The sequence below is a fragment of the Protomyctophum parallelum genome (genome assembly GCF_964188405.1).
Source record: "Protomyctophum parallelum genome assembly, chromosome: 14".
In the NCBI taxonomy this organism is placed as follows: Eukaryota; Metazoa; Chordata; class Actinopteri; order Myctophiformes; family Myctophidae; genus Protomyctophum; species Protomyctophum parallelum.
In genome coordinates, this window is record NC_139709.1 from 23,953,839 (window position 1) to 23,981,344 (window position 27,506).

General features: G+C 42.9%; 2 protein-coding genes across 2 annotated transcripts in view; one reads left to right on the plus strand and one right to left on the minus strand.

The window, feature by feature from the left end:
- LOC310871195 (voltage-gated inwardly rectifying potassium channel KCNH6-like) overlaps positions 1–27,506 on the minus strand; it is a gene marked incomplete at both ends in the record, with an annotated part of 89,485 nt that overhangs the window by 21,408 nt on the left and 40,571 nt on the right. The window contains 5 exons of the mRNA XM_083782684.1: positions 21,435–21,569; positions 22,419–22,498; positions 23,091–23,248; positions 24,838–25,258; positions 26,822–26,989. Coding sequence (XP_083638810.1) covers positions 21,435–21,569; positions 22,419–22,498; positions 23,091–23,248; positions 24,838–25,258; positions 26,822–26,989 — 962 coding nt within the window. The remainder of the gene's footprint in view (positions 1–21,434; positions 21,570–22,418; positions 22,499–23,090; positions 23,249–24,837; positions 25,259–26,821; positions 26,990–27,506) is intronic.
- On the plus strand, positions 12,643–13,072 carry LOC310870315 (small ribosomal subunit protein eS24-like; the record flags this gene model as incomplete). The annotated part of the gene is made up of 1 exon (XM_083781493.1): positions 12,643–13,072. One exon carries the CDS (start codon positions 12,643–12,645, stop codon positions 13,039–13,041), a length of 399 nt encoding a protein of 132 aa, XP_083637619.1. The 3' UTR covers positions 13,042–13,072.

Consider the following 27,506-nt stretch of genomic DNA (forward strand, 5'->3'; position numbering starts at 1 on the left):
TGCTGTAACAGTGTGTTTTAACAGTGGGCGAGCATCGGCCGACACATCGCCTAATCGCCCAGTATCGCCTGAAAAGATTAATTATTTTTATCTTTTCGGCCGTTCGCCTGCTATCACCGGTAGTCGTCTGGCTGTTGCCCGCTGTTAAAACGTATACCGTTAGTACAGTATAAAGCACTGGTCATGATTTCATTCATTTTTTATGGGTCACGACTCGAGTAAAAATCCCATTTTCTTTTCCTATATTGAAAAAAAAAGAAGAAATAAATAAATAAAAATAATATGTTTTTTAATAAAAGAAAATCAATAATTGAATACATTTTAAAACAAAGAAACAAATCGGACCAGGAAGAGGTGAGCAGGTCCAACAAACCTTAAAATCATGACTTGTATACTATGGCAAACAAAATATATCTGCATATATACACATAGCATATCCAGCTGGTACAGTATGTACATACATGAGGTTAGACAATAGACATAAGTTGATGATGCCTACATGATACATGATATTGGACATTAAATTCCATAATCTACAAGCTCGCAACATAGCATGAAGTGACGTGTTGTGGGCTTGTAAATCTGCTACTTTCACTAGTTTGGGTCCCGGGCAAACATCTAATCTCTCTTGGTTTGGGAACCACTGCTCTATACAGAGTACCAAAGTCCTGATGTCACTACCTGTAGCCCTGAGTCACAGACAGCATCATCGCTGGAATCCCCATAGGCACATTTTAGACCACGTCATATAAGAACTATGCTCCAAAAATAAACAAACTGCCCAGCGATTTTGTCAGGTATGTGAATCTGGGTTATTTATGACATTGAGTTAGATTTGATAACGTCTGTGTTTGGAGAAGGAAAAATAAAGTCTTACTCTTTGTCTTTGGATAAATTAGTACTTTTACACCATCAGTTGATGCTTCATATCCATATTATCCATTGAGTTTGTTTATTTCTGGAACACAGTTATTATATGACGGGATCTAAGATTTGCCTGTGGGGATTCCAATACACACACTACCTGTGTGAAGTGAGGAACGCTCTTATGTTCATATATCATCCATTCAATGTCAATGGGAATTTAATTAACTTTGTTAATTGTTTAACTTTTTGTAGGACAAAACAGCCAATTTGCCCGACTACAAATGACGTAAATTCTTCATTCATTAACTGTCAATGGCATTTAATGCACATAATAGCCTTATCTTTCAGGCTGAGTTATCTACATAATATATGACAGAAATTCTCCATTCATTGTCAATGGCATTTCATGTTTGTGTTAGGACAAAAATCTGTGACCCAGGGGGATAGTGACCTCTAGAGGCAGTGATGTCAGACTTTGGGGGGACTGGATCAAACATACACATCAAAATGTTGGCGAGCCAGCAAAAGAGCTAAGGCTGAAAACAAAAGTAACCAATCGGATGGTCCACTCCATCCAGGATCTCCTGCAGCAATGCTGCACTGGCACATACACCACTAGCATCCACCTTCAGCTTTACAGGAACGCACTAGCATCCACCTTCAGCTTTACAGGAACGCACTAGCATCCACCTTCAGCTTTTCAGAGACGCACTAGCATCCACCTTCAGCTTTACAGGAACGCACTAGCATCCACCTTCAGCTTTACAGGAACGCACTAGCATCCACCTTCAGCTTTTCAGAGATGCACTAGCATCCACCTTCAGCTTTACAGAGACGCACTAGCATCCACCTTTAGCTTTACAGGGACGCACTAGCATCCACCTTCAGCTTTACAGGGAAGCACGGAATCAGGAGCAGAGAGCACAGGAGCATTACAGAGCCAACTCTTGATACTCTCAAAGGCATATGGTGGCAACGTCCATTGAAACGTCCATGTTTTTCTGAGATGGGTTGGGGGTTACACGCATATCCCATACAGGTCAGACAGATGGGCCCCCCCATTGTTTTCTTACCAAAAGGCCCCCCAAACACAACATAAACACTCATATGCAAACGGGAATCCTGGGCAGCACCAGTTTGTGCTGTGTTTAGACCCTTATGTAAACAAGTCTTGTGCTTTTCATGGTTTCGTCCTCAAAGTAGCAGCTTTTATATTCACTTCGTTTTAAATGTACCCATTCTGCATAATGTGAAATAAAAAATTCATTCAATCAATCAATCAAACCAACAAAGAAAATGCACCAACAGTCCCTGCTGCCCACACTGTCATCAGCCTGATGACAGATCAGTGTCAGTGGTTTGTAATAAAGCGCGCGCGCGCACACACACACACACACACACACACACACACACACACACACACACACACACACACACACACACACACACACACACCACACACACACACACACACACACACACACAACTCACCTCATGTGCTACCACAGAGGAGATGCGGACAGCTCTCTTGACACGGGTGTTCCTGCGCTCGTTGTTCATGCCAGACATCCCGTCCTGGGACACGATGCTGTCCCTAATACTCATGGAAGACATTATCCCAACGTAGGTAACGTTCTTCTGCTCCCACGCCCTTTCTTTCGCCTCTTATTCTCTTTCTTGGAGTAAAAGTTCCCCTCACTTTTTCCTGCTTCCGTTTGGAATTTTTTGTTTCATTTGATTATTATTTCTCTTATTTCTCCCGCCACCTGTTGTCTTGGTTTGGCCCTCCTTGTCCTTCCTGCCAGTCAAACTGCTTTCTGTTTGAGCTATTTGATCAGGCCAGTCAGCTCTTCTGTTCATCCTCCCTATCATTAGAAACAGACATTTCGATTCTGTTTACAAACTGAAAATTCATTCCTCTGTTATGTTATACTACATTAGATAACAAAACCATAATTTGTTGAAAATCTTTTGTCAGATCTGAGTTTAGAGGAAATTACACTTCCTCCCTGGACTGAACTGGAAGTGATCTATCACCAGACCTGTTAGAGGGTCTGTACAATCTCTTCTGCAGGAACAGATAGCCCACAGTAAATAACAGTTGTTGACGCGTCCTTGAATAAAACACTTGGCTGGCCAAGTATTGATCCAGGTCCTACTTTGGATGTTTACTTTGCAAGGCTCATAGTTTAGTTGGATGAGGTCCCTGCATGCTGTCCTGTTGCCATTATCATCAAGCTCTCATAGGCTCTTTGTGCCCAAAGTCCAAACCTTCCTGGTGAATACACAGCTGCTGGACCAGTATCACTACTGCATCACTTCACCAAATGCATGTAGGTCCTCAGTGGGAGATATAATGAGTCCTGAGGCAGAACACCTTGTAGAGGCAGATGACGTAGATCCAAAAGTGAAAAAAGTCCAAGTTGGGTTTCAATATCCACTCAGGTCCATGTTACACTCATGCAGCCACAAACTGAGCAGCTGCTGCCGGTTACGCTGGTTCAACCATAAACACAGCTGCTGCTGCTGCTGCTGCTGCTACTAATGCTTGTACTACAATTGTTTTTTTTGTTGGAGTACAAGTGCTTTTGAGTGCCCTCTCTCTAGCTCTCTCTCTCTCTGGGTTCAGTATGTCAGTTATGCAATCTGCTGCCTTTCTCTCTAACTGTTGTCTCTGGGCTACACTTTTAGTAGTGTTGCCATCCCATACATACAGTACTCCCTCACTCTCTCTCTTCCCACTTTTTCTCACCTCTCCCTGTATCCCCCTCCCTCCCATTATCCCTCCTCTTTTCTTCACCACTCTCCTTTATCCCAAGGTCCCTCCTCTCCTCTCCTCTCCTCCCACCAGTTAGCCCCTCCCTCCCTCCATCTCTCTCTCTCTCTCTCTCTCCCCTCACCAATCCTCCACCAGTCATGATGGGCTGTGATAGCGACCTCCACCTCTTCCTCCCTCCTCTCTATCATATCCTCTCCACCTCTCATCCCTCGTTCTCTTGTTGTCCCTGGGGCCACAGCTGAAGCGTTTGATTGATTTCAGACAGACCAATGTAATGCATTCCTCATCTCCCTACCTCCTTTTGCATCTGTCTCACATGCACACACACATGCGCACACGCACGTACCTGTATGTACGCAAGCACACACAGGGCTGTGCACAGACGTTTTTGGGAAGGCCCTGATGTACCCCCGCAGACATACTGTGTATATGCATATATCCACATACAAATTGAATGAAAATGGACAGCCTACACTACAGTATTAATTGCCGAAGGACAGTAGCACTTTGATATACCGTAAAATCATGTTTGTTGAGATATTTCTATGATCACAGATTGGATATCAACTCAAATAGGGATCAAAGGTTTTGGACTCTTGGGCCCAGTGCATTTTACAGTGTACTACTAGAAGCTTCTACCCTGGCAACCTCCAGCAGCTGTGCTGATGAGTCAGTGACACTGTGACACAGTACTAAAACTTTTTTTAAATGCACGTGAAGTTGGCAGACGTAGTAGCCAAATCTGTCCTTTCAAAATTATCTTCTGAGCTATAACACAACGGACCTAACAGTGATTATTATTTTTTAAACCAACTCAGTGGCCATGTGGTCAGAGCGTAAATCAAGGACACCTCGACGCCAACTCTGGGGGAGCCCAGGATGGAACTGGGAACGTGGCGGTTCCCATCCGGCCGCTCTACCCCCATGTGCCTGAGGTACTGCCGCGTTCACCCTTAGACTGGGAGGTCAGGGTTCAATACATAGGCTGAGTCATACCAAATACTATTAAAATTGTACATTGCCTCCCTGCTTGAGGGGGAGGCATAACGGCTTGGATTGAGGTCAAGTCCCTGTGACATACAGTGATACAATACCATCATGTCCAGGGGGTGTACTTGTACTGTACATCCAGCTGGCTCACGCTAAGGAAAAGAGGCCCATAGGCTACTACTACTGACCTATGGGCCACATGACTCAAGGCTCTTACTTGCTGTGTGGTTCAGTTTGTGAAATCACAATCTCTATGTCTTGTTAGCTCAAGTTGGCTGGCTCAGAGCCATTGGCAGAGTCAACAGGGACTAGTTCATGTCAATTAGACCTGATGTATTTCTAGGGAAACTGAGATAATACTTGCAAAAGGTTTTTGAGCGAATTGCAACACAATATGAAAACATTTTGATTATGTTTCATTTGGTTGGTAACTGTTGAATAATAGCAACATAACAACAACTATATCACTATTCATTTATTCAGCTTCGGCTTCAGCCTGTTCCTTTTCGTTGCCACTATGTTAGTGGACCTACGTGAGTATACATGTATTTTTGTATGTATATGCTTTCTTTTTAATGGACGGAAATAAAGTGTTTAAAAAAATCTTTCCAAAAATCTTGTAGTGTGTGGGAGGCATAAATAGCACTTCAGGTCAGTGATGCCTACGGAACTCAGCACAGGTTCCTCACCACATGTCGTAACAACAACGGACACCCTCTCATGTAAGTACGTTGGGAGTGGCTTTTGTCAGTATCAGCCGGTAACATGCCTGTCCATGTTACAATGCAATAGACCCCTGGGACGCTGAGGTGGAGCATCACACCTACCAACAGCTCCCAGAACTTACCGCACGACTTGCTGCACCCAAGCCATGCTATACTCATACGCTGAGTGTCAGCGCCCGGGATCAAACGGTTCAAACCCATGCCGTTGTGGTCCAAACCGAACACAAATTGTAATATTGATTAATTCCTTCATGACCTCAGTATGGCCATGGCACCTCAGAATAGAGTGCAGTGAACTAATATCTGTGTATTCTTGAGGTGTTTATTGGCGTATTGTATGGATGGATCCCATTAGCTGTTGCAAAAGGAGCAGGTATTCGTCCTGGGGTTTAATATTGATTGGCTGAATAAAGACTGGTTAGTTTTCTATCACAATGTGAAAAATGTGATGTTTAATGCGTGATTGTGTGTGTATGTGTGTGTGTGTGTGTGTGTGTGTATGTGGCCATGCGCACTTGCGTGCATCATGCATGTAACAAGATACGAACAAACAGAGAGAGAGAGAGAGAGAGAGAGAGAGAGAGAGAGAGAGAGAGAGAGAGATACAGATAGAGTGGGGTAGTAGCAAACACAGACATCAGAATTGTTCTTGTTCTAATTAAACTTGTCCTCAAAGTCATCTTTTTTTAGAGATCAAATAACACTCTTCACTCTCCAGATGTGACGTGGGTGAGACTGACCTTTGCTAGAAGCACTGACAACTGCCGGTAGTGTGAGAATAGAAAGAGGTACTTACACACATCCACAAGCCTGTCCACTAAAACACATGAAAATACCAGTCACTAATGAGAATAAAGCTTTTGTCAAAAAGAAAATACTTTGTTCTAATCTAAGACAATGTACTCTCACTAGAGAGAGAGACTGTGTGTGTGTCACTAGGGTTTTTTAACTTGTCAGTTTTTCCACATGTCAGTGGTTACAGTATGTGACAGCTCACACACACACACACACACACACACACACACACACACACACACACACACACACACAGACACACACACACACACACACACACACACACACACACACACACACACACACACACACACACACACACACACACACACACACACACACACACACACACACACACACACACACGATTGACATGTCTGCTGGTGCTGGGTCAGTATTGTTCTGTACGTGTAGGACTGTAGGATGTGCCATGCTGAGAAAAAGTGAAAACAGAATAAAGTGATAACGTTCACAGGAACGTTGACACATCCCATGGTGTTGATAATAGGAGAGGGACATTCATGTTAAGCCACTATCACTAGGAGCTTATCCAAGTTTTTATTGGAAGATCGGATAGAATTGCGTGATGGTAATGAAATGTAAATTGACACAGGGATAACATACAGCATATACTGTACCCCAGTGGTTCCCAAAGTGGGGTCCGGGGACCCCCAGGGGTCCTTGAGGGAGTTCCAGCTAAATTATAGTTTGTAACCAAATGGACTCTCATGGTGTACACTCAGAGTGTACAAAGGGAACGAAACCGACCCCAACGGGTCCATTTGGTTCCATTTGTACACTCTCAGAGTTAAATTAACATTGATTTTACAATATAAATTGAGGGTCCCAGAGATAGAAATGCCATTAAATGGGGGTCCGTAGACTAATGCATATCAAACTGGGGGTCCTAGAAATTAAACGGGTTGAGAATGAGAATCACTGCTAGAGCGCCGTAAAAATTCTCTTATGGGGGTCCCACTCCCTGGCATACCTTTTCAAGTGGGGGCCTAATTAGTGTCAATTTGGGGGTACTTGACATGAAAAAGTTTGGGAACCACTGCTGTACCCGATATGGAGGCACTGACTGCTTGTTCATTTTATGACATTTGTCAGTGACACAGGACGGTTTGTAGCCTGTCGACAGTAGCAAACAAGACGTGTGCATTGTTATTGTTTTGGCCGATGATGACAGAGAAGGAGTGCCTTGCATTTCTCTGTTCTAAATTACAAGTGACGCTCTTTATAGATGTCATAATGAACACAATTGTTTTTTCCCCACCTGCGTTCAGCTTTTTGACACAGCTTTTAATTCTTACAAGAGACATCCTTCAACTTAGTGGTGGGTGCAATGATTTAATGTGATAAAAAAAGGAATATAATGGATGCTAAATTTGATACATTTGCACAATCGGTCGAGTGCTTCCTGTTTCTTAAAAGATTCACCATTCCTTTTTGAACTACCATCCAGACAGGAATTGAGGAATCTGACAGGATACAGGACCCTAGCTTGTCCTGGGAAGAGTCAGGAGATATCAGTTGGAGTTTGCTGTATTACAAATAACTGGCTATATCAGGCTTGGGAGACAGAGGATGATCGTCGTGGAGGGAGGGGTGGTGGCGGCTGTCGTAACTGTCACAGTGACGAGTCTGACGACACCCACCATTTAGCATTGTGTCAAAAAGACAATGGTGGAGGTGGAGAGGGAGGGGTGTAAGTTTGTTCATCTGTTCAGTGAACTCCAACCGGGGGAGGAAAGAAGGTCGGACCTCCTCACAAGGAGGAGCTTTATTGGCATGAGAAAACATACATTTACATTGCCAAAGCAATTGTCAAAATATAATAAAACTGTTGAAAACGGGGAAAGAATAATGGCTACAGTTGGAGGGGGTACAGCATTGGGTAAACAGAGCTATGTCACATGCATCGTCATGTTATATACAGTATACAGGGTATAAAACTTTTTGAAACGAATAGCACCATCATCATTCTGTCATCGTCATTTTGGGACAAATAGCAGCATTTCTCCTCAAAACTATTTAAATAGTATACAAAAAAAAGCCTCAAATTTAAAATGTGTGTAAAAGTAGCAGCTCTGTTTACATACAGTAGGTCTAGAGGTCTGACGAAGGCTGAATGCCGAAACGCGTTGGTCTTTTTTTGCAATGTTCTTTGCCATGCCTTGGCATGTAAAAAAGGCTTTTTTTCACCTCACTGGAACAGAGTGCCTTGGATCCTCTTCTTTAAGGTCTAGAGGTCTACTGGATACTGGCTAACCTTATTTTATCACAGCAGTTCACAAATCTCGCTGCTGTGTTCGCACATTATTGTATTTCTCCCAATTATTTTCTCCACAAGCAGTTGTTGGTGAGTGGGGTGGAGACTCCTTTTAATCTTGGCACTGATGACTCATGTTTATAAAGCTCTCTTCAGGCAGGGGATGATCATCTTTTTTGCTCTCTTTCAAGTCTCCTGCTTTGTTGTCCTATATTCTGCTTGTGTTGATTCCTGCTGTCCTCGGCAGAAGTCACAGATGGGTGCCGCAGGAAGTAGAATAGGTTGGAGATGCAACATGCTACTCCTGACTCAGACTGCAAAGTCCATCTGCCTCGAAAAGAGGTGTGCGATCACAGGAAAAGTTGAAATTGTCAATGAAGTGCACTGTATGGACGTTGGTGTTGAGTTATAATCTGCTGAATCTCTTCTGGCCGGAAGAGTGCCACTGACCTACTGTACTGTGTTCAACAGATCTGTAAAACCTTCAGTATAGTATGTTCGTCCATTCTGTATTAAACACACACACACACACATACAGTACAAGAATGTGCGCACGCACATTGCACGCACAATATAGGCATCTTAATCCAGAGCGACGCGCGCATGCACACACACCCACACACACACACCCACACACACACACACACACACACACACACGTATGTCTGTATTGCATTTGTAAGTGCATTCTGTCTGCCGTCTGGCTGGGAGGGTTTGAAAATAACACCAACACAATGTAAGGTCATCATCAACGATGTGAAGTAACTGTCCTACATTTTAGGGGAAAAAAGCCAATTTAATATTATGGTGCCCATAATGTTTACTGTAGATGGCCACTTTCTCCGGTAAGCAGTAACCAACCAAATGGACCCTTGCAGATCTGTAACTGAGGCCTCTTTTAGACGGCGACCATCTCCATATAACACGTCAAAGTCCCGTTGCGTTCTCATTTTTTCTTACCCTTTACACGAGAACGCACACGTTATGATATGATGTGCTATTATGCTATACTGTCGCTAGGTGGCGATAACGGGCTGCCAAATAGACAGGTCCCCCACGTACAAGAATAAGAAACCTTCACGCAAGCCTGCGCAACACGGCTCTGGGCGCGCCACGGGATGGTATATATTTTATAATACATTAGGCTACATAAACGCTGCTGCCGCGGCTGCCGTCTATCACAAGGCTTTTTATTTACATCATGGTTTTACATTCAACATCGCTGATGAGCATCACTTTGTAGGCGAGGAGGGAGGCTTGTTCAGGAACTCCATTATATCATAATGATATGGCTCTGCATCAATGTAATAAACATATGCGCTGTGAGCCAACGTGAGCCATGATGCCATAAGTTTTGTGGATTCACAGTTTTGCCTGTTTATATGGAGACCATAGGAAACGGTGTTCTAAAGATTTCCACTCTGGGAGGCGGTTTCACTTTGTTGCGTTTTCACCTCCTGAGAACACGGTTCTCGTCTAAATGACAGCAGCAAACGATACTTTATTTTGACGTTTTATATGAACACCATCCTCGTGTAAATAGCACCTGAGTGTACAAATCAATTTGAACACTCTCTCTCTTACTAATGAGTTTACAGTGTAGATTGGGATCCCAGAGATAACAAATCGTATAACATGGGGGTCTGGGGCCTAATGCCTATTAAACTGGTCTGGTGGTCCTTGAAATTAAAAATGTTGAGAATCCCTGACGAAGAGCTCTGTTTATGAGCAAACAAGTTCAGTCAAGAAACTATACCTGGCTTAACCCATTTAGACCTGAGACCTGATTCTAAAATAAATTACTTCTAAATCCTAACAGTCAAGTACATACAACTCCAGTTAAATTTCCATCAGGCAGCTTCCATCATGTGTCATCAGTTTTTATGCATTATTCACCCACCTCCTCCCATACGCCACATGCATACAGTCAGTCTGCTTTTATTTACCGGGGGAATATGTTGCTCCTAATCAGATGTATTTCGCCCAAAACAAACCCATTCCAATGCCATAACTGCGAATTGAATGCTGACTGAACTAATGTTACGATTGTGTTACAACCCCAAAAAGTGGTAGCCAACATCCCAGGTATAGTTCTCGTCGATCCGGAGAAGAAATCACACATTTTGAAGGGCTTTCCAACAGCAGCACATTCGGCAGGCTAGCCACTCCAAGCTATGTCTGTAGCCACCGGTCATTGTTATTTTACAATAAGGGCCTCTGACAAGCATTGTTGGCGGTCGGCTATTATTTGCTGAACCTGTATATATTCGGGGGAAGCTAAATGAGCATGGATGTTGCAGGGGTTCCAAGCCCTGCATCACAGACATTATTCACTGCTGGGAGCTCTCCCGTGTATAGCTACAGTCTTCTACTGCTGGCCAGTGCCAAATTCTGCCAATATACAGCTTCAGTGAAGCATTTGGGGGTTAAGTGCTTTGGTCAATGACACGTTGATGGTGGTTATTCATGGGGTGTTTCTCATTTATTTTACCTGGACAGATTTGAGGATTAAACCAGTGACTCTGCACTTTATATGAGCACGCTTCACTAAATATAAATTATATTCACAACCAGGTATAGTGGGTTTGAAAATATGGTTGTGGCCTGGGTCTGTTTTCATTGTTGTACATAATTCTCTCTGCAGTCACACACAGAGGCAGTGAGGTAGAGCGGCCGTCTGGAAACCTTAAGGTTCCCGGTTCGATTCCCCGAATCCTCCTGGCATTGTGTCAAATTGTCCATGAGCAACACACTGAACCCCTAACTGCTCCTAATAAGGTAGGTACATTGCATGGTTTCAATGTTGACGTGTGTGTGTGTGTGTGTGTGTAGTTGTATGTAGCTCAAAAGGTCAACATCCTCTACATCACATATCTTTATTATTAGCTGAGCCACAACTCATATTTATCATTAGTGTCAGCAAAACCCTCTGTGTTCATTTATCCGTTTGTATACTGCATACTGTAGTTACCAAAGTGGAGTTTGTAAGCGAAACTCGGTGTCTTCTACTGACGGTCGGACATGGATCATGTGACGACACCGGTGTAAAAATATCAGGATTTTTTGGTTAGGATCCAGTGAGAAGCCTCGAGCTGTGACATCCTAATTATAGATAACCATTAGCCCAATCAACACTCACCACGCACACGCACACACGCGCACACACACACACACACACACACACACACACACACACACACACACACACACACACACACACACACACACACACACACACACACACACACACACACACACACACACACACACACACACACACACACACACACACACACACACACACACACACACACACACACACACACTTTTGTCAGGGACAGGAGCAGTGTGTGAAACAGTCACCTGCACTGTTTCCACAATAACCTCATTATCTTTGACCTTGTCCCTTCTGCCTCCGAGTGCGAGGACGAGTCACAGACACAGACAGAGAAAGAACAGAGATGATAACAGAGATGACGGATCCAGTAATCAATCAGTAATTAAATTCAGTGCAGTACAACATTAATCCCCTCACTTATTCCTCCATCACCTGATCAAGGAGGAGAAGATGAAGAAGAAAGGCGAAAAGTCTTGGGATATACATAGTCAAAATACGACTAAAACAATCCACTGGGTGGGAAAAACAATTACATATAAAATGCTAAGAGATTCTCTGCTAAATAGATTATACTCAAAAGAGTACATTAATAATAATATACATCACAATATCATTCAGTTTCCACACTGTTGAATTTGGCAGAGCTGACAGAGAAAATCTGTCAGGACAGATGAATAGAGAAGCAGAGAAGTGCAATAAAAAGTACAAGAGTCAATACATCGTGTACATAACATTTGGCAACACATTTAACTCTATTTGTAGTTGCATTGCCACACTTAAATGCCAAAAACCTACAGTAAGAAGACTGGGTCCAAAACTAACGCTAAAGCTTCATATGGATCTGGGACTTGTGGCCAGTCGTATATGACTCCATATTTGGGGAAGGTTTCAGCCGATTCGGCCACCATTAATTTCCTTATATGGCGTGGCTCTGAAAGACTTTAGCCGGTGACGTCATCATAACCAAATTTGGACAATCCATGACAATCCAGGAAAGTATATCTGACAATGTGAACAAGTATTAGCGTATTGTAGAATAAGGAAGTGAGAGTGTGCACGAGACTTTTGCTCTTGCTTTTCTTCACCCCTGAGCATGGCCAACGCAGTGACGGTCAGGACCCGGCGTTTCATGACAAACCGGCTGCTTCAGAGGAAGCAGATGGTCGTCGATGTCCTCCATCCAGGCAAGGCAACAGTCCCCAAGGTTGAGATCCGGGAGAAGCTTGCCAAGGTGTACAAGACGACTCCTGACGTTGTGTTCGTCTTCGGCTTCAGGACCCAATTCGGTGGTGGCAAGACGACAGGCTTCGCCATGGTGTACGACTCCCTAGACTACGCCAAGAAGAACGAGCCCAAACACAGACTAGCCAGTCATGGTCTCTATGAGAAGAAGAAGACCTCCAGGAAACAGCGCAAGGAGCATAAGAACAGAATGAAGAAAGTACGAGGCACCAAGAAGGCCTCTGTCGGCTCTGCTGGCAAAAAAAAATGATGCGTCAGTTTCAGTGAGCCTGGATTCACGGAGCATCTTCTCTTCATGTTCAAGATGTTCTTGTTTAAAAACCCATTCTGGGCGGGAACCCCTTTAGGTGTTCTAACCCTTCTGGACGGGAACATCTCTTGGGGTTCTGTACAGTTTGTACAGTATTCAAATATATAAAAAGGTTATATAAAAAGGTTTAAAAAAAAAAACAGTTTGTGATATCAATGCTATCATAATGGTTTCTTTCCCTGGATATCAACCATACTGTCGTCAAAATTGCTGCTGGATGCAACAGATGAACTACATGGGCACCAAGTTTTGCTCTCATTAATCACATACACCCACCAGGGTACATGCCCTACAGTACAAATAGCCTGCTGAATGTACCCCTCTCTCTGCCCTATAATAAAAATATCCTGCTTCAACTCTACACTGTCCTTCAATGAATATATCTACAGTACACACAGGGGGAAATGGGTGTCCTATAGGCTCATCTGCATTCGTTTCACTCACACCCAGTGATGTGATGCTGATATTTAAATAAAATACTTTATGGTGCTTTATGGTACTTTATGGTGGCTTTAAAAAACTGTCCGTCTGTATGACCCCTGCATGTCTATACTTAAAGTACAGTACTATTTACTGTACAGTAAATATTCTAACCGACCGCCACTATAAGGTACTAGAATTTCCCTAGTTACGTTGCAGCGCAATGGGAAGAAGGAAATTGCGGGATTTCACAGACTCCACTTCATGTTTCAGCTGTGTTTTTAAACCCAGTATTGTGCCCTTCACATGTAGTAACGGATGGGTATTATTATTTGTTGTTTTTTGGGTCAAACCCTTCAATAGCCCTTAAATGCATAGAAAACTGCATTTTGGCATAGTATACCTACAATACAAACAACAGGTCTTACAAATCATTAGTCCAAATGTCTCTTGCAATGTGCAATGTCTTCTTCTGAAGATATCAGATATGATAACTATTTTCACATCAAAGCAAATTTAACTAAATTTAAATAAGCGCACATTAAACAGCTTTGTGCTGTTTTTGTTTACTTACAATAAATTACTGTTTTTGGAAACCAAAAGATGTTGAGAATGGAGCAGAACATACTGTATTATATTTTTTGGGGGACCTCGACTGATTTATAGGAAGGCCTACAATCTTTTGGATTGCAGTGACCCCACATTGTTCTGCGGGAACAATATTTATAGTTACAATGAGGGCTACATGAGCCGAAGGGCTCATGTCCAGTCATGTCATGTCATGTCAGTCATGCCATGTCAGTCATGCCATGTCAGTCATGTCATGTCAGTCATGTCCAGTCCGTGCGTATGGTGCGGTGGTGGCTGAATAACAACGGATCGCATCACTGACTGACATAAACACACCGTTACAATTCAGAGGCACTTCATTAAGAAAACCCAACTAATAACGCTTGTGTGTGTTAATCTGCCCGATGCTGACGTTAGTATATAATGTTTAGATTGTTTTCCTCTTGGACATGCGTTTGTGGGCACAGTGGCAGTAGATTAGCTATTTCCACAACTCTATTTATTTCTGTCTGTCTGAGGTACGTGTGTACGGCTGGAATGCACGTAACTCAAGAACCGTTCGCCCCACCAACTTCAAAAGCCCCCATGGGGAGTGCAGTGACCGGTGTCGAGTCGGTCGGACCCACGGTTGTCCAGAACCGCCACAAAAGGCCTCTGCCCGGGCTCTGTACAGGGCCCCTGCCCATGCTCCATATTTGGGCATGTTGGCCTGTTTTGACATCACAATACTCCATATTTGGGCATGCCTGACACAGAACTTCAAATATAGGAATAAAGGGACACAAAGATACAGATACAGACATCTCCATATATGGGCATAAAAGGGACACTGACAGATGGGTGGAATGGGTACTCTGACACAGGTACAACGGGACAGAGAACTAGGAATAAAGGGACACAGACAGATGGGTGGAATGGGTACTCTGACACAGGTACAACGGGACAGAGAACTAGGAATAAAGGGACACAGACAGATGGGTGGAATGGGTACTCTGACACAGGTACAACGGGACAGAGAACTAGGAATAAAGGGACACAGAGAGACAGATACAGAAATCTCCATATATTGACAACGGGTATTGCATAGGATGGGGGTGGATCTCCCACTTCCATTGTTACAAGAACTCCATATACAGGTATGGGCATAAAAGGGGACAGATACATCTCCATATATGGGCATTAAAGGGACACGGACATAATAACGGGGTGGGGTGTGCAACTTGCATCGTTCCAAGTAGGCCAGTGCCCAACAGCCACCGCTCTAGTAATAATACATCACATCCGTGTGTGAGGGGCGCTCTTACAGTATCATCATACGTCAGCATTCATCACCTCATTCTGGCCAATCGTAATTTGCGTCCTCGCTTTTGTCTTCAATGTTTGTGTTTACACAAACCCTCAAAGCTGGACATACTGTACAGCACTGTAGCACCCCTCAAAAAAGGACGTTTTGGACATAAAAGTAATTTTAGAAGATTGATATTTCACTATTCCCAACACTGGGTCGGGACCCATATGTGGGTCGCGGACACATTCTTATTGGTCCCTTTATTTTTTGTTTCCTACATTTTGTTTGCAATTCTTATCATTTCAAAACTTTTTCAAAAAACATTCCCCAAAAATAATAAAAATCATGATTAAAAACAAATTCATTTTTTCCAGTAATTTCATGAAGAAATAAAATAAAAATCTAAGAAATTCCATAAATTAGAAAACGTTTATGCTTTGTGCCGCCTTGTGAGCTTGTAGATCAGGTTAAAAAGCTTGGGAACCACTGGACTATAATTGAATCCTCCCTAAATGTTGTCAGTAGGAGCCAGTTGAATCCTCCCTAAATGTTCTTAGTAGGAGCCAGTTGAATCCTCCCTAAATGGTCTCAGTAGAAGAGGGGGAGCCAGTTGAATCCTCCCTAAATGTTCTCAGTAGAAGAGGGGGAGCCAGGTGCCTGAACTGCAATTGCAGAAAGAAATATAGTATGAAACGCTCCACCTCTCTAAAGTATCTATCTATCAACGGAGTCATCACCCTTCTGGCTAGCTAAGAGTAAAGAGCAACACACTGCTCATAAATTTACAGGCACACTGTGTAGTGTGTGTGCATGTGTGCGCGCGCGCGTGCGTGCGTGCGTGCGTGTGTGTGTGTGTGTGTGTGTGTGTGTGTGATTTATCAGTCCGATGTAATTAAGGTTGACTGTGCCTAAAGATGGATGTTACCGGAGAGAGACACACACACACACACACACACACACACACACACACACACACACACACACACACACACACACTGTCCCTACTAATAATGACATCAATAGGGTAATAAAGGATGCAAAGCAGAGAGGAGTGGAAAGAAGAGAGGAAGGAGGCGGAAAGGAGCAGATAAGTAATGTGTGTCGTGCTGTCCGCATAGTGTGTGTTGATGGAATGGGAGCAGCACTCTAGTAAATGGTACCCCAGGGGCCTGCAGGGAATCCCTGACCCCCCCCCCCCCCCCCCCCACCCCTGAATACACACACACACACACACACACACACACACACACACACACATCATCATTACCCAAGCCACGGGAGGAGAACACGCTTACTTGTATTGATTGATTGATTGATCATTTTTATTTCACAGTATGCAGAATGGGTACATTTCAAACAAAAGCACTTCAGTCATTGAACATAGAATGAGCAATACATTTATTATGGTTTGGCGATGAATTGGATCTGCTTTTTAGGTACTATGATCAAACGCATCAGTCCCAACCATATAGTACTCCGAATCCCCCGTACCTAAACAGCAGATCCAAAACGACAGGTGGTAGCTGGGGTGGAGGAGGGTGGTAGCTGGGGCGCAGCAGAATCAGTGTGTGCAGCAGCAAGCAAGCGGGAAGAGCAATGCAAACTTCCAGTTTAAATAGCCGGTATGAAGATGAATGAGTGTGTGATTGGATGAGTGAATCATGTGAATGAGAATGTGGATTTAATAATAATAATAATAAAAGTACAGCTGCAAACTATGGAGTATTGATTTTTCAATTATTCTATCGATTACTTTTTCGAGTAATCAAATAATTGAAAATAGCAGATCTACAAGCTCACAATGTGGTGCATCGCCTATTTTCTGTATTAAGTATTTGTAATTGTCTCCACCAGGCCAGGAAGGCATGGCCGAGACTATGTTTTGTCTGTCTGCCAGTCTGTCTGTCCGTCTGTATGCTTGATATAGCGCCACCAGAAGGCCGATCTTTGCTCAATTCTGATTGGCTAGGATTGGCTTTCAAAGTGCTCCGTTATGAACAAAATGCCTCTCAAATCATGAACACAGCGTCACAGCGTGCAATTTCCCAGAAATTTTTTAGGCCGAGAATTTTTTTAGGCCGAGAAAGAAATGCCACTTGAACATTTTCAAATCAATAACAGTCACCGATCTGATCAAGAAAACACCTTTTCCACATCTGCCTTTAGCGTCACCAGGATAATATGTAAAACCTTTTTTTAAATTACTCTATAATAGTAGTCAAGTGATCAAGACCGATCTGTCGGGCTTTTCATATTCCATCCAGATTGGCGAATTCCGAACATTGCAGGTCAACCAACCTGACCTGGCCTAACCCTAATTTTAAACATCCCGTGGTGATGTGATACAGTTGCAGTCGGCACAGTATTTGTGGCTACAGTACAAACACCCTAGCCTCTGTTATCATCCCTGTCCAACAGCGCTGACAGATTATGTCATCAGCACAGTAACCAACGCTCATCCATCACAGCGGCCCACCTTGCTTTGTGGCAGTGGTGGGAAATGTTTACTTAAGTAAAAGTATCAATGCTGGATTATAGAAATATAATAGTAAAAGTCTGGAATTCAAAATGTACTTGAGTAAAAGTACAACATTGTTGACTTCAAAACTTACTTAAAGTACAAAAAGTTAAAGTAGGATGTCCCATTTCAAGTTTTCAAATGTATCAAAATTATTTTGAAAATAGCAGAACAGGCTCACAATGTGTCACGTCATGACACATTGTGAGCTTGTAGATTGTCTATTAATCAAATAGCCAAAATGGTAACTAGTAACGAGTAAAAAGTATGATATTTGGATCCGAGATGTAGTAAAAAGTGTTGAATATTGGAAATACTTAAGTAATGTGCAAATACCTCAAAATTGTACTTAAGAACAGTACTTATGGAAATGTACTTGGTTACTTTCCAGCACTGCTTTGTGGTGAGGATTAAATGTTCAGTAAGGTTGTCCTGTACAACAATGGTCCTCAGGCCTCTGACCACACAGTCAGGAACTAATACCATCTTTGACAGTGTATAATTGAAAACATGTTGAAAGTCAGCATCAACCTATTTGGTATACTGCACTTGTTTGTACCAAAATGTATTATAGTTGTTGGCATTTGATTAATTTATATTGTCTTTACTGTATGTCTTTTAGTGTATATTTTTCACTAGGTAGAACCTTGTTTGTCCAAAACCGTTACTTTTCAAATAAAAGGGAAACAGAACCTGTTGAATAGATCAAATGTAGTTGATTATTTAGTGATTAACCCTTGTTAATACGTGTAATTTGTTAAATCCACTGAGACTTTGTCACATAATTCAAAGCATTTTGTTGGACAGCAATGCTATGCTACTTACTGCGCAGTGCACAATATATTGCAGATAGGAAAGTTAGACACAGACTCTTTAGAGAATTATTGGATATGGTCCAAAATAATTGTCTCAGATCTCCATCTCCGGCCCCACACAGAGCCTTAACTGACCTGGGATGAACTTGCACCAGCGCTTCCCTCCTGTTTCACCTCTACAATATGCTCAAGAACGTCTACAGTACAGTGGCAACTCTACAATATGCTCAATAAAGTGTCAGTGTTCATTCACCCTGTAAGTGTAAAATAAAATGGAGGTTTGAATTAAACGGGATGCTTTCCTGCTTAATTGGAAAGCATGTGTCATTTTAGATTGTTTTGAGTTGGTAATTCAAAAATATTAAATATACAGCGCGTCACTTCGTGCCACGCTGCAAGCTTGTACATAATTTCAGTTAGACACCGTTTGCCCCACCGACTTCAAATTTTACACACGCGTTCCACAGCACCACAGGGAGGACAGTGTCGGGTGCCAAGTCCGTTGGATTGCCGGTTGTCTAGAACCAGCACAAAAGCCTCTGTCCGGACTCTGGACAATATTTAGGCCAAATAACTCCATATGGGCATAAAAAGGAGTCAAGGTACACAGACATAATAACTGGGTGGGGCATGCATTTCCAACTAGCATCGTTCCAAGTAGGCCAGCTCTAGTAAATCAAAATACAGATTATCATACATTCCACACAAGTGCACCATTTAGACTGAGGGCATATACTGTATGTAAACTTGTTAGCAAATGGAAACGAAGGAGTTGAGTGGGTTGAATGCTGAATGAATGAATGAATGAATGGGGATGGTGGTGGGGGTGCTAGCAATGTAGTGGGTTTTTTTATGGGTCAATACTTCAGATTTGACAGTGTGCTTGCGTTCTCTGCGTGTGTGTACTTCACATGCTTTGCTTCCTGGTTTACACACTGTGTGTGTTCTACTACACGGGCGGCGCACAGGGAACATAACAGAGCATACGGTGACAATGAAAGAGAGGAGACACACTGAAGGTCCAAGGACCGTACACTACTGTGTACACACCCCTGCACTCACAACAAGGACAAACTAACTCACGCAAGCATGAAGGCACATGTAAACACGTGCACAAATACTGTAGAGCACACACACTGTAGAACACACACACACACACACACACACACACACACACACACACACACACACACACACACACACACACACACAGTCTCCTTGAGAGGGTGGCTTTATTTAATTATATCATTAGTCCCAGTAGACAGCAGAAGGGGTAAACCCCACAGCTCATTACTAGGACCACTCTCAAGGACCATGAGACCTTGTACACTAAATAGCTCCCTGTTCGGTTCACCAAATGGGAGATGGGGTTTAAAAATAATCGAGTGAGTTATGCCACAGCCGAAGGGATTTCATCAGATCATGAAACATCATGCACAAATATATCCTTATTCCTTACATTAGCTACGGTAGTCTTGAAGCAAGGATAGGGTATTGACATCATCAGAAACAATCAACAATCTAACCCAAGTGTGTGTAGTGCCAGTGTTTGAGTTTTTCCCTGACGTTAGAGTTAGAGGTAGCTGCATGCTACCAATTTAGGTGATCACCCTTTCACCTTTTAGGTGGAAATGTTTTCACCTAGAAGGTGTTATTTATACTAGCCGCTCATAGCCTGTTTGCTTTCTTCTGCTTTCAGTTCTGTGTCTCCTTTTCAGTTTCGCATAAAAAACTTCAATCAGATATGATTTTACAGGGCCAGCAGCAGACACAGTGATGCCAGTGCCAGAGCCAGACTCAGCCAACAGCGCCCCCACCTTGGGCAGATATATGATGGCAGGTACATCACTCAGGTCGAAATGATGCCACCTGCATGCAGCCAGCCTCACCCAAACGTACCCGCTCTGATTCCCTCAATCAAGTTGTTGGGTCAAGGGAGACAGGGCTCTGTCTGGGCATCACTGTGTAGCTGGCTCTCCACCATAGAGGATCTCTCTCACATCGGGCGGACTCCACTATTTTATTTAATCACTCGTGGCCTCTTCAATTTTCTGTCCTCACATTTTATCCTCAATTCCGTGCTCAGCCGATCAAATCATCGCTATGGGGTACACCCAAACACAAACAAAGCTGGGCATAGGAGGGGTGTGTTCCGTCTATGAGGTTACAGACCTGTGTGACTCTGTCGGTGACATGGTGTGTTCTGTCGATGAGTTAGTTTACAGACCTGTGTGACTCCGTCGGTGACATGGAGTGTTCTGTCGATGAGTTAGTTTACAGACCTGTGTGACTCTGTCGGTGACATGGAGTGTTCTGTCGATGAGTTAGTTTACAGACCTGTGTGACTCCGTCGGTGACATGGAGTGTTCTGTCGATGAGTTAGTTTACAGACCTGTGTGACTCTGTCGGTGACATGGAGTGTTCTGTCGATGAGTTAGTTTACAGACCTGTGTGACTCCGTCGGTGACATGGAGTGTTCTGTCGATGAGTTAGTTTACAGACCTGTGTGACTCTGTCGGTGACATGGTGTGTTCTGTCGATGAGTTAGTTTACAGACCTGTGTGACTCTGTCGGTGACATGGTGTGTTCTGTCGATGAGTTAGTTTACAGACCTGTGTGACTCTGTCGGTGACATGGTGTGTTCTGTCGATGAGTTAGTTTACAGACCTGTGTGACTCTGTCGGTGACATGGTGTGTTCTGTCGATGAGTTAGTTTACAGACCTGTGTGACTCTGTCGGTGACATGGTGTGTTCTGTCGATGAGTTTACAGGGCAGGATGTCTATGTCCCCAGCAGGGGGCAGGGCCACGTAGGATTCTTCTTTCGAGTCCAGCAGGTTCTGCGTTGACTGAAGCACCTACGCATCCAAAGATCTGATATTTAACCATTTAAGCCCTACAGCAGTATATACTTTGGCAGTCAGCAGCACCTGCTGTGTTTTCCCTCACCACACTATTGTGTCCTAGTACCACAGGTCTATTTCCTTCTTGATAAAAATGGGTATTAAGGGCCTTGCAAACGTGAAGCGAGGGACGCAGGCGTTGTTGCCTGGATCAACACAGGTCTCCTCCAGGTCTGTTGAAGAGGGGCGCAACAGTCGCGGGCGTGTGCACATAACAAGCTCAACAAATTCACGGGACCGCGCTCATGTAAATACGCTTGTGCTTGTGATGTTTCCTCATTGAAAATGAACTATAGGCGGGTTTTATCGCTCCCCGTTTGCAAGGCCCTTCATCTCTCTCTACATCATCCAGAACACACACAGCTCATGAACTAATCTACTGCGCTACGCTTCACCGCCATTTATGTCTATAGACGTCAGTTGGTGTTTTCAGTGTAACCCGTGAGTTAATCTACGGCTCCCCCCCCCCAATGAAATAGAGACTCTTCTCTTTTGAGATATGTGATGTTTACAGAGTCACAGAACAAAATATTCTGTGGGTTAAAGATACTGGATTGAAGGAATGGTAACGGTGTCTGACCTCAATATACTTAAGTTGGATGCATTGCCCATCTTTTTGGAAAAGATTGAAGATTAATGCCCAGGTAATAATCAATAATATACAGTATACTGACTGACACACACACACACACACACACACACACACACACACACACACACACACACACACACACACACACACACACACACACACACACAAGAGGTGACTAAGTGAGAATGTATGCATCTGTGCATTGTTATTACCTGGCTAAAGGTTCGACAGCGTAGTAGATCAGTAGTTGACCCTATTGCCAAACTGTTGTGTCTACTGCTTGATAAAACACCTGGAGAACAGAAGAGGAAGTGAATTAGAGGAGAGCAAATAAGAGAGACAAAAAGTGACTTGATTCATTATCTGAATAAATCATTTAGATTTTCTATAACCATGCATGTTTTGCACTTGCCAAATCTTTTACAATTCTCCTATTATTCAAAATTGCTTCACAACAACATTGACTAAGAAATTAGGAAAAAACAAACAGCATGGATTGCATACAATAGCATGTAGATAGATTATGAAGAAGTTCCACATTCTCTTCATTTCAGACATTTCTTAACTGAGGTACGTACATTCATTTGGCATTCAATTGACACAATTATAATTTTAACCTACACACAATATTAAGTAAATGTGATGGGAGGTACATGTCCTCCTGATAGGTCAGAAGTTCAGTCTGTCCTGATTCGCCAGAGATTTTTCCAGAGAAGCTTGACGCTAAAAACGAGAACCCGGAAATACACAGACAAGATATCCTTTCACATTTTAAATCATTGAGTGATAAATGCCAGGAGTAATGTCAACATAGAAAGTACCAAAATCAAGGTGCTGTATCTAGTGGTTAATGTGATTACTATGTTGTCATTCCATCTCCTCACCAGTACAGCTGTGTCTGGTGTGCAGTCTCCTCTCCCTCTTGATGTCATCCACTGAGGAGGCATGTCTTACATCCCCAAAGCTGTCACAGGACCTGTCAGGGGCGGCGCTACCGTGTATTGGACAACCGTGCTCTTCTTCTTCATTCTCTTTAAATTCTCTTCAGTACAGAGGCAGAACAAATATATATATGTAAAAAGAAGTTGAATTCAATCCACTATGGTAAATACATAAATGTGAATTTCAAAGATTATATGAAAACATTACATGTAAACATTTTTTGAGGGCGCTTTGAGGGGAACCGTCTCATTACATACTGTCCACAACAGACATTCCTGTCTCATTAAGTGTCCAATAAAACGCTGAAAACCTCAAAAGAAATGGGTATTCCACTGTCTAGCATAAAGCTAAATTAACTTTAAAGTGTAGCAGCAGAGACATAAGAGAGCAGTTAGTTAGAAACGTAATGGTCAGGTACAACACTTGTGTGTGTCCGACCTGTTCTGCAACCAACCATGTCATTTACTTATTTTTAGGGACGGGAAGTGGTAAATCTATTCAAGGTTGTGCTTTATTGTTACATCTTGATTTTTTATCTTTATTTAGATCGAATATGCTGAGGGAGGCACAGAAGAACAACACAGAGAGAATTTAGCATTCTGTAGGCTTGCTTCGGGTATTAGCTCTAATGCATCTTATTGATCAAACTTAACCAGTCACCATCCACCTAAATGTAATCCCACTTTTAAAAGTGTTTTGGAAAGTGTATATTTAGTAGATTTGTAAGAATACCACTTTTATTTTTATATATATAATGTTTTATATATACAGCATACAGTACGTTGTGCATAAATGAAGTGTCTTCTGTCCCAACATTGGGTCAGCCAAAACAAATATAGACAACATTCAAATCAGCACCAGAAGAATAAATAAAAACATTCAAAATAAAAGTGGAAAGGAAAAAACAAACAGAACAAACAGAATCCATATCATTAAGTATAATATATAGTTGACTAGGATAATAATAAAAATAAAAACAGAGAGAAAGAAAAATAAAGAAGTAAAAAAAGAAAAATAAAGAAAATAAATAGCCACATTTTAACTGAGGGTACTTGGGGGGTGGACCACAATAACAGAATACATTTTTAGCAAGATATGTCAACATATAATAATAACATAATAAACGGGTGGAGTCAGGGTCCAAAGTCAAACTACTGTCATGATGTAATCATGTAAAGTATAGGCTGGGAGTAAAACTAAGAACCTTGCCTAGGACTTTCTGAGTGTGAAAATGGACCTTCTTCCAGTATTGCTGAATCAGATCACACTTCCAGAAGACATGCATAATAGTACCTACTTCCTTATGACACTTGAAGCAAAGTTCTGAGGAGTTGGGAAACATATTATGAAGACGGAGAGGTGTGTAATACGTTCTGTGAGATAATTTGAAATTAAATTCATGGATATTTATAGAAGTACATTTAGGAAATATCTTGTTACAGATGGAGATCCACTCTTCTGGGTCAAATGTCACCCCAATATCCTCCTCCCATACTCGCTTCAGTGAGTCATAGGAGGAGGTACCAATATTAGTCAGTATGAAATATGACCAAACATCGGGGCTAATAAATAGTTTTTCGATTTCTGTCATTTCAAAACGTAGTTTCCCCTCTCTCCTCTGACTTTCTAAATAGAATAATTAAAAACAAGAAAATGCTATGTTCATGTTGTAAGAAGTAAGAACGCTACCTGGGTGAGAAGGACAGGGGGAGGGCGACGGTTGGGGGAGCAGAGGCCGGGGGCGGCGGTAAGTCCCTCCCCAATCCCCTGCACGTTACCACTCTTTCTCCTCTGGTATCCACCACCAGGCCGGTGGTTCCAACAGCATCTCTCCCTCTCTTGGTCACCAGCCCTTCCGTTTCGCTTCCTTCCTCTCCTCCCATCCCTCCTGCCTCCCCGTCCACCTCCTCCTCGTCTTCACCCCACGACAGCAAGCTGGCACCGGCCGCCTCCATACGCTGTTTTTCAGGGAGGGAGAGGAGTTTGTCCAGGGCCACCGACTCGTGTCCCAAGGGTGGCAGGGCGGCATGGGGAGACCCCAGCTCCGAGTCCTCGGCTTCTGCCCCGGAGCTCAGGGAACACAGGAGGAGACGCAGGCGTTTCCGGCGAGCTGCGCGACAGACACACAAAGATTTAGTCTCACTTTGTTTTGTTCAAGAAAAAGTAGAGATAGTCCAGAGTCAATCAGATGTTGAATTACTTCTATTCACTGGACATGACTGTCACACAATTCCCGTGAGCTCTGTGTACTGTTTGGTGGTGGTGGTGGGGGCACATGGTGCATGGTGGGAGGTGGAATATTATTGGCGTTAATTTACATCCCTGCCTCCACCCACATTCACAGCAGGAGAGACGAATGTACTGCAATACTGTAGATACTGTATATCCCATTCAACATACAAGTAAGACGCGCAAACGCGGGAAGCGAACGCAGCTCGTGTGTGTGTGGTTGTGTGTGTGTGTGTGTGTGTGTGTGCTACAGCTGCGCCCTGTGTGTGTGTGTGTGTGTGTGTGTGTGTGTGTGTGTGTGTGTGTGTGCTACAGCTGCGCCCTCTGGTGGCGGGCGGGTGGTGTAACAGCGGGACAGACACACAGACAGACAGACATTCAGCCCTTGCTGTCATAGTAAGTGGCTCACTGCGTTCGCAAACATTCAAAACTCTGGGTGTCAAAATACTTGTTATCGGATAGCACACAAACGCATAAATATCGGTTCATGCACCTGAACACCTGATCACCCATACCACTTCCGAGGGTTATCAGAGAAACACAATGTGTCGGAAAAGTCCATATACAGTATGGGTCTGTGTCCATGACAAAAAGCTATTTTGGCTTTGGATATCATGTCCAGAGTTATTCTTACTAAGCATGGTACGTTTATTTATTAACTTGGGCTCCAGTTCAAATGCTTTCTGTGGGCATGGCCGCTAATAACACCATTTCCTGTGCATTCACCTTTTTTGAGGATATACTGTAAGTTAACATTTGATTTCAATGTGTATACCATGAATGCAATTTAATCCATTATATATGGTAAATGGTGCATTTATATCGGTGGGGTGGCTCAGGGGTAGAGTGGCTGGATGGTAACCGCAAGGTTGCCAGTTCGAACCCGGGCTCACCCAGAGTTAGTGTCGAAGTGTCCTTGAGCAAGACACTGAACCCATAATTGCTCCTGATGTGCTGGTTGGTGCCTTGCATGGTTTCCTCCGCCATCGGCGTATGAATGTGTGTGTGAATGTAATGCACAATCTATGTAAAGCGCCTTGGATAAAAGGCGCTATGTAAATGCACCATTTATATCGTGCATTTATCCAAAGCACTATATATATAGCACATTGGTTCTTAAAACACATTTGGCTATTCAAAAATATACAAGCCCATAGCATGTCACTTTGAGATGCACTATAAACTAAACTTGTAGATTGTATTGGTCCCCCCTGGAACAAAATATTTAGTGATGGAGTTTGGTGGCCAAATGCATATAATTTTGGGGGTACTTGACATGAAAAAGTTGAAGCACCACTGATTATACTAGAAACATTAATAATGTGTTAATGGCAGGTGCTAAATGTAATGTGAATAAAATCTTATTCTGGACACTACATCTGGATATGAAATCCATGTTAATGGTACAGCAGGTGTACAGTAACTGAATGGGGCATAAACCTACCCATGGTTAGGCAGGGGATGCTCAGCATGTGGTTGAGCTCTCTGACTGGAGAGCCAGTGCCGACTGGCCTGGGATCAGAGGGAAGCTCAAAGTTGAGTATGAACATGATGACCGAGCCATCTTCATTCTTCACCGGAACAACATCTATTATACAGTGGAAGCAAACACCTGACAAGAGAGGGAAACAGATAGTGCTGTCAAAAATAAATCGATTCAGCAATGATTCTGCATGATTCGATTCTGCATCGATGCAGCAGCGTGGCAATCGATAATCGAAGCCTAATATAAAATTATAATACTGTATATAATATTATATATATAATATAATTCTATATAAAATATGTTATTCGGTATATCTGACTGCTTGTATTGACTGATGAATCGTAATCGAATTGAAGTGAGGGCAGTGCCAATGCACACCTCTAGAAACAGACAGAGTTATAATTCTTAGGTAAACTTGTCATATCTTGGGGACTCCCTCACATTAACCCATTTTGGGCGGGAACCCCTTTTGGTGTTAGCATTATGTCATGCTTTAGCTATTGAAAAATAGCAGATATACAAGCTCATAGCGCAAACGTAGCTTTTTCAGAAAACTGTCAGGATGTAGAAGACATTTTTAGAATCTGATCTCAGGTCAAAATGGTTTAACCATGCACATTCCAGCAGATCTACAAGCTCACAA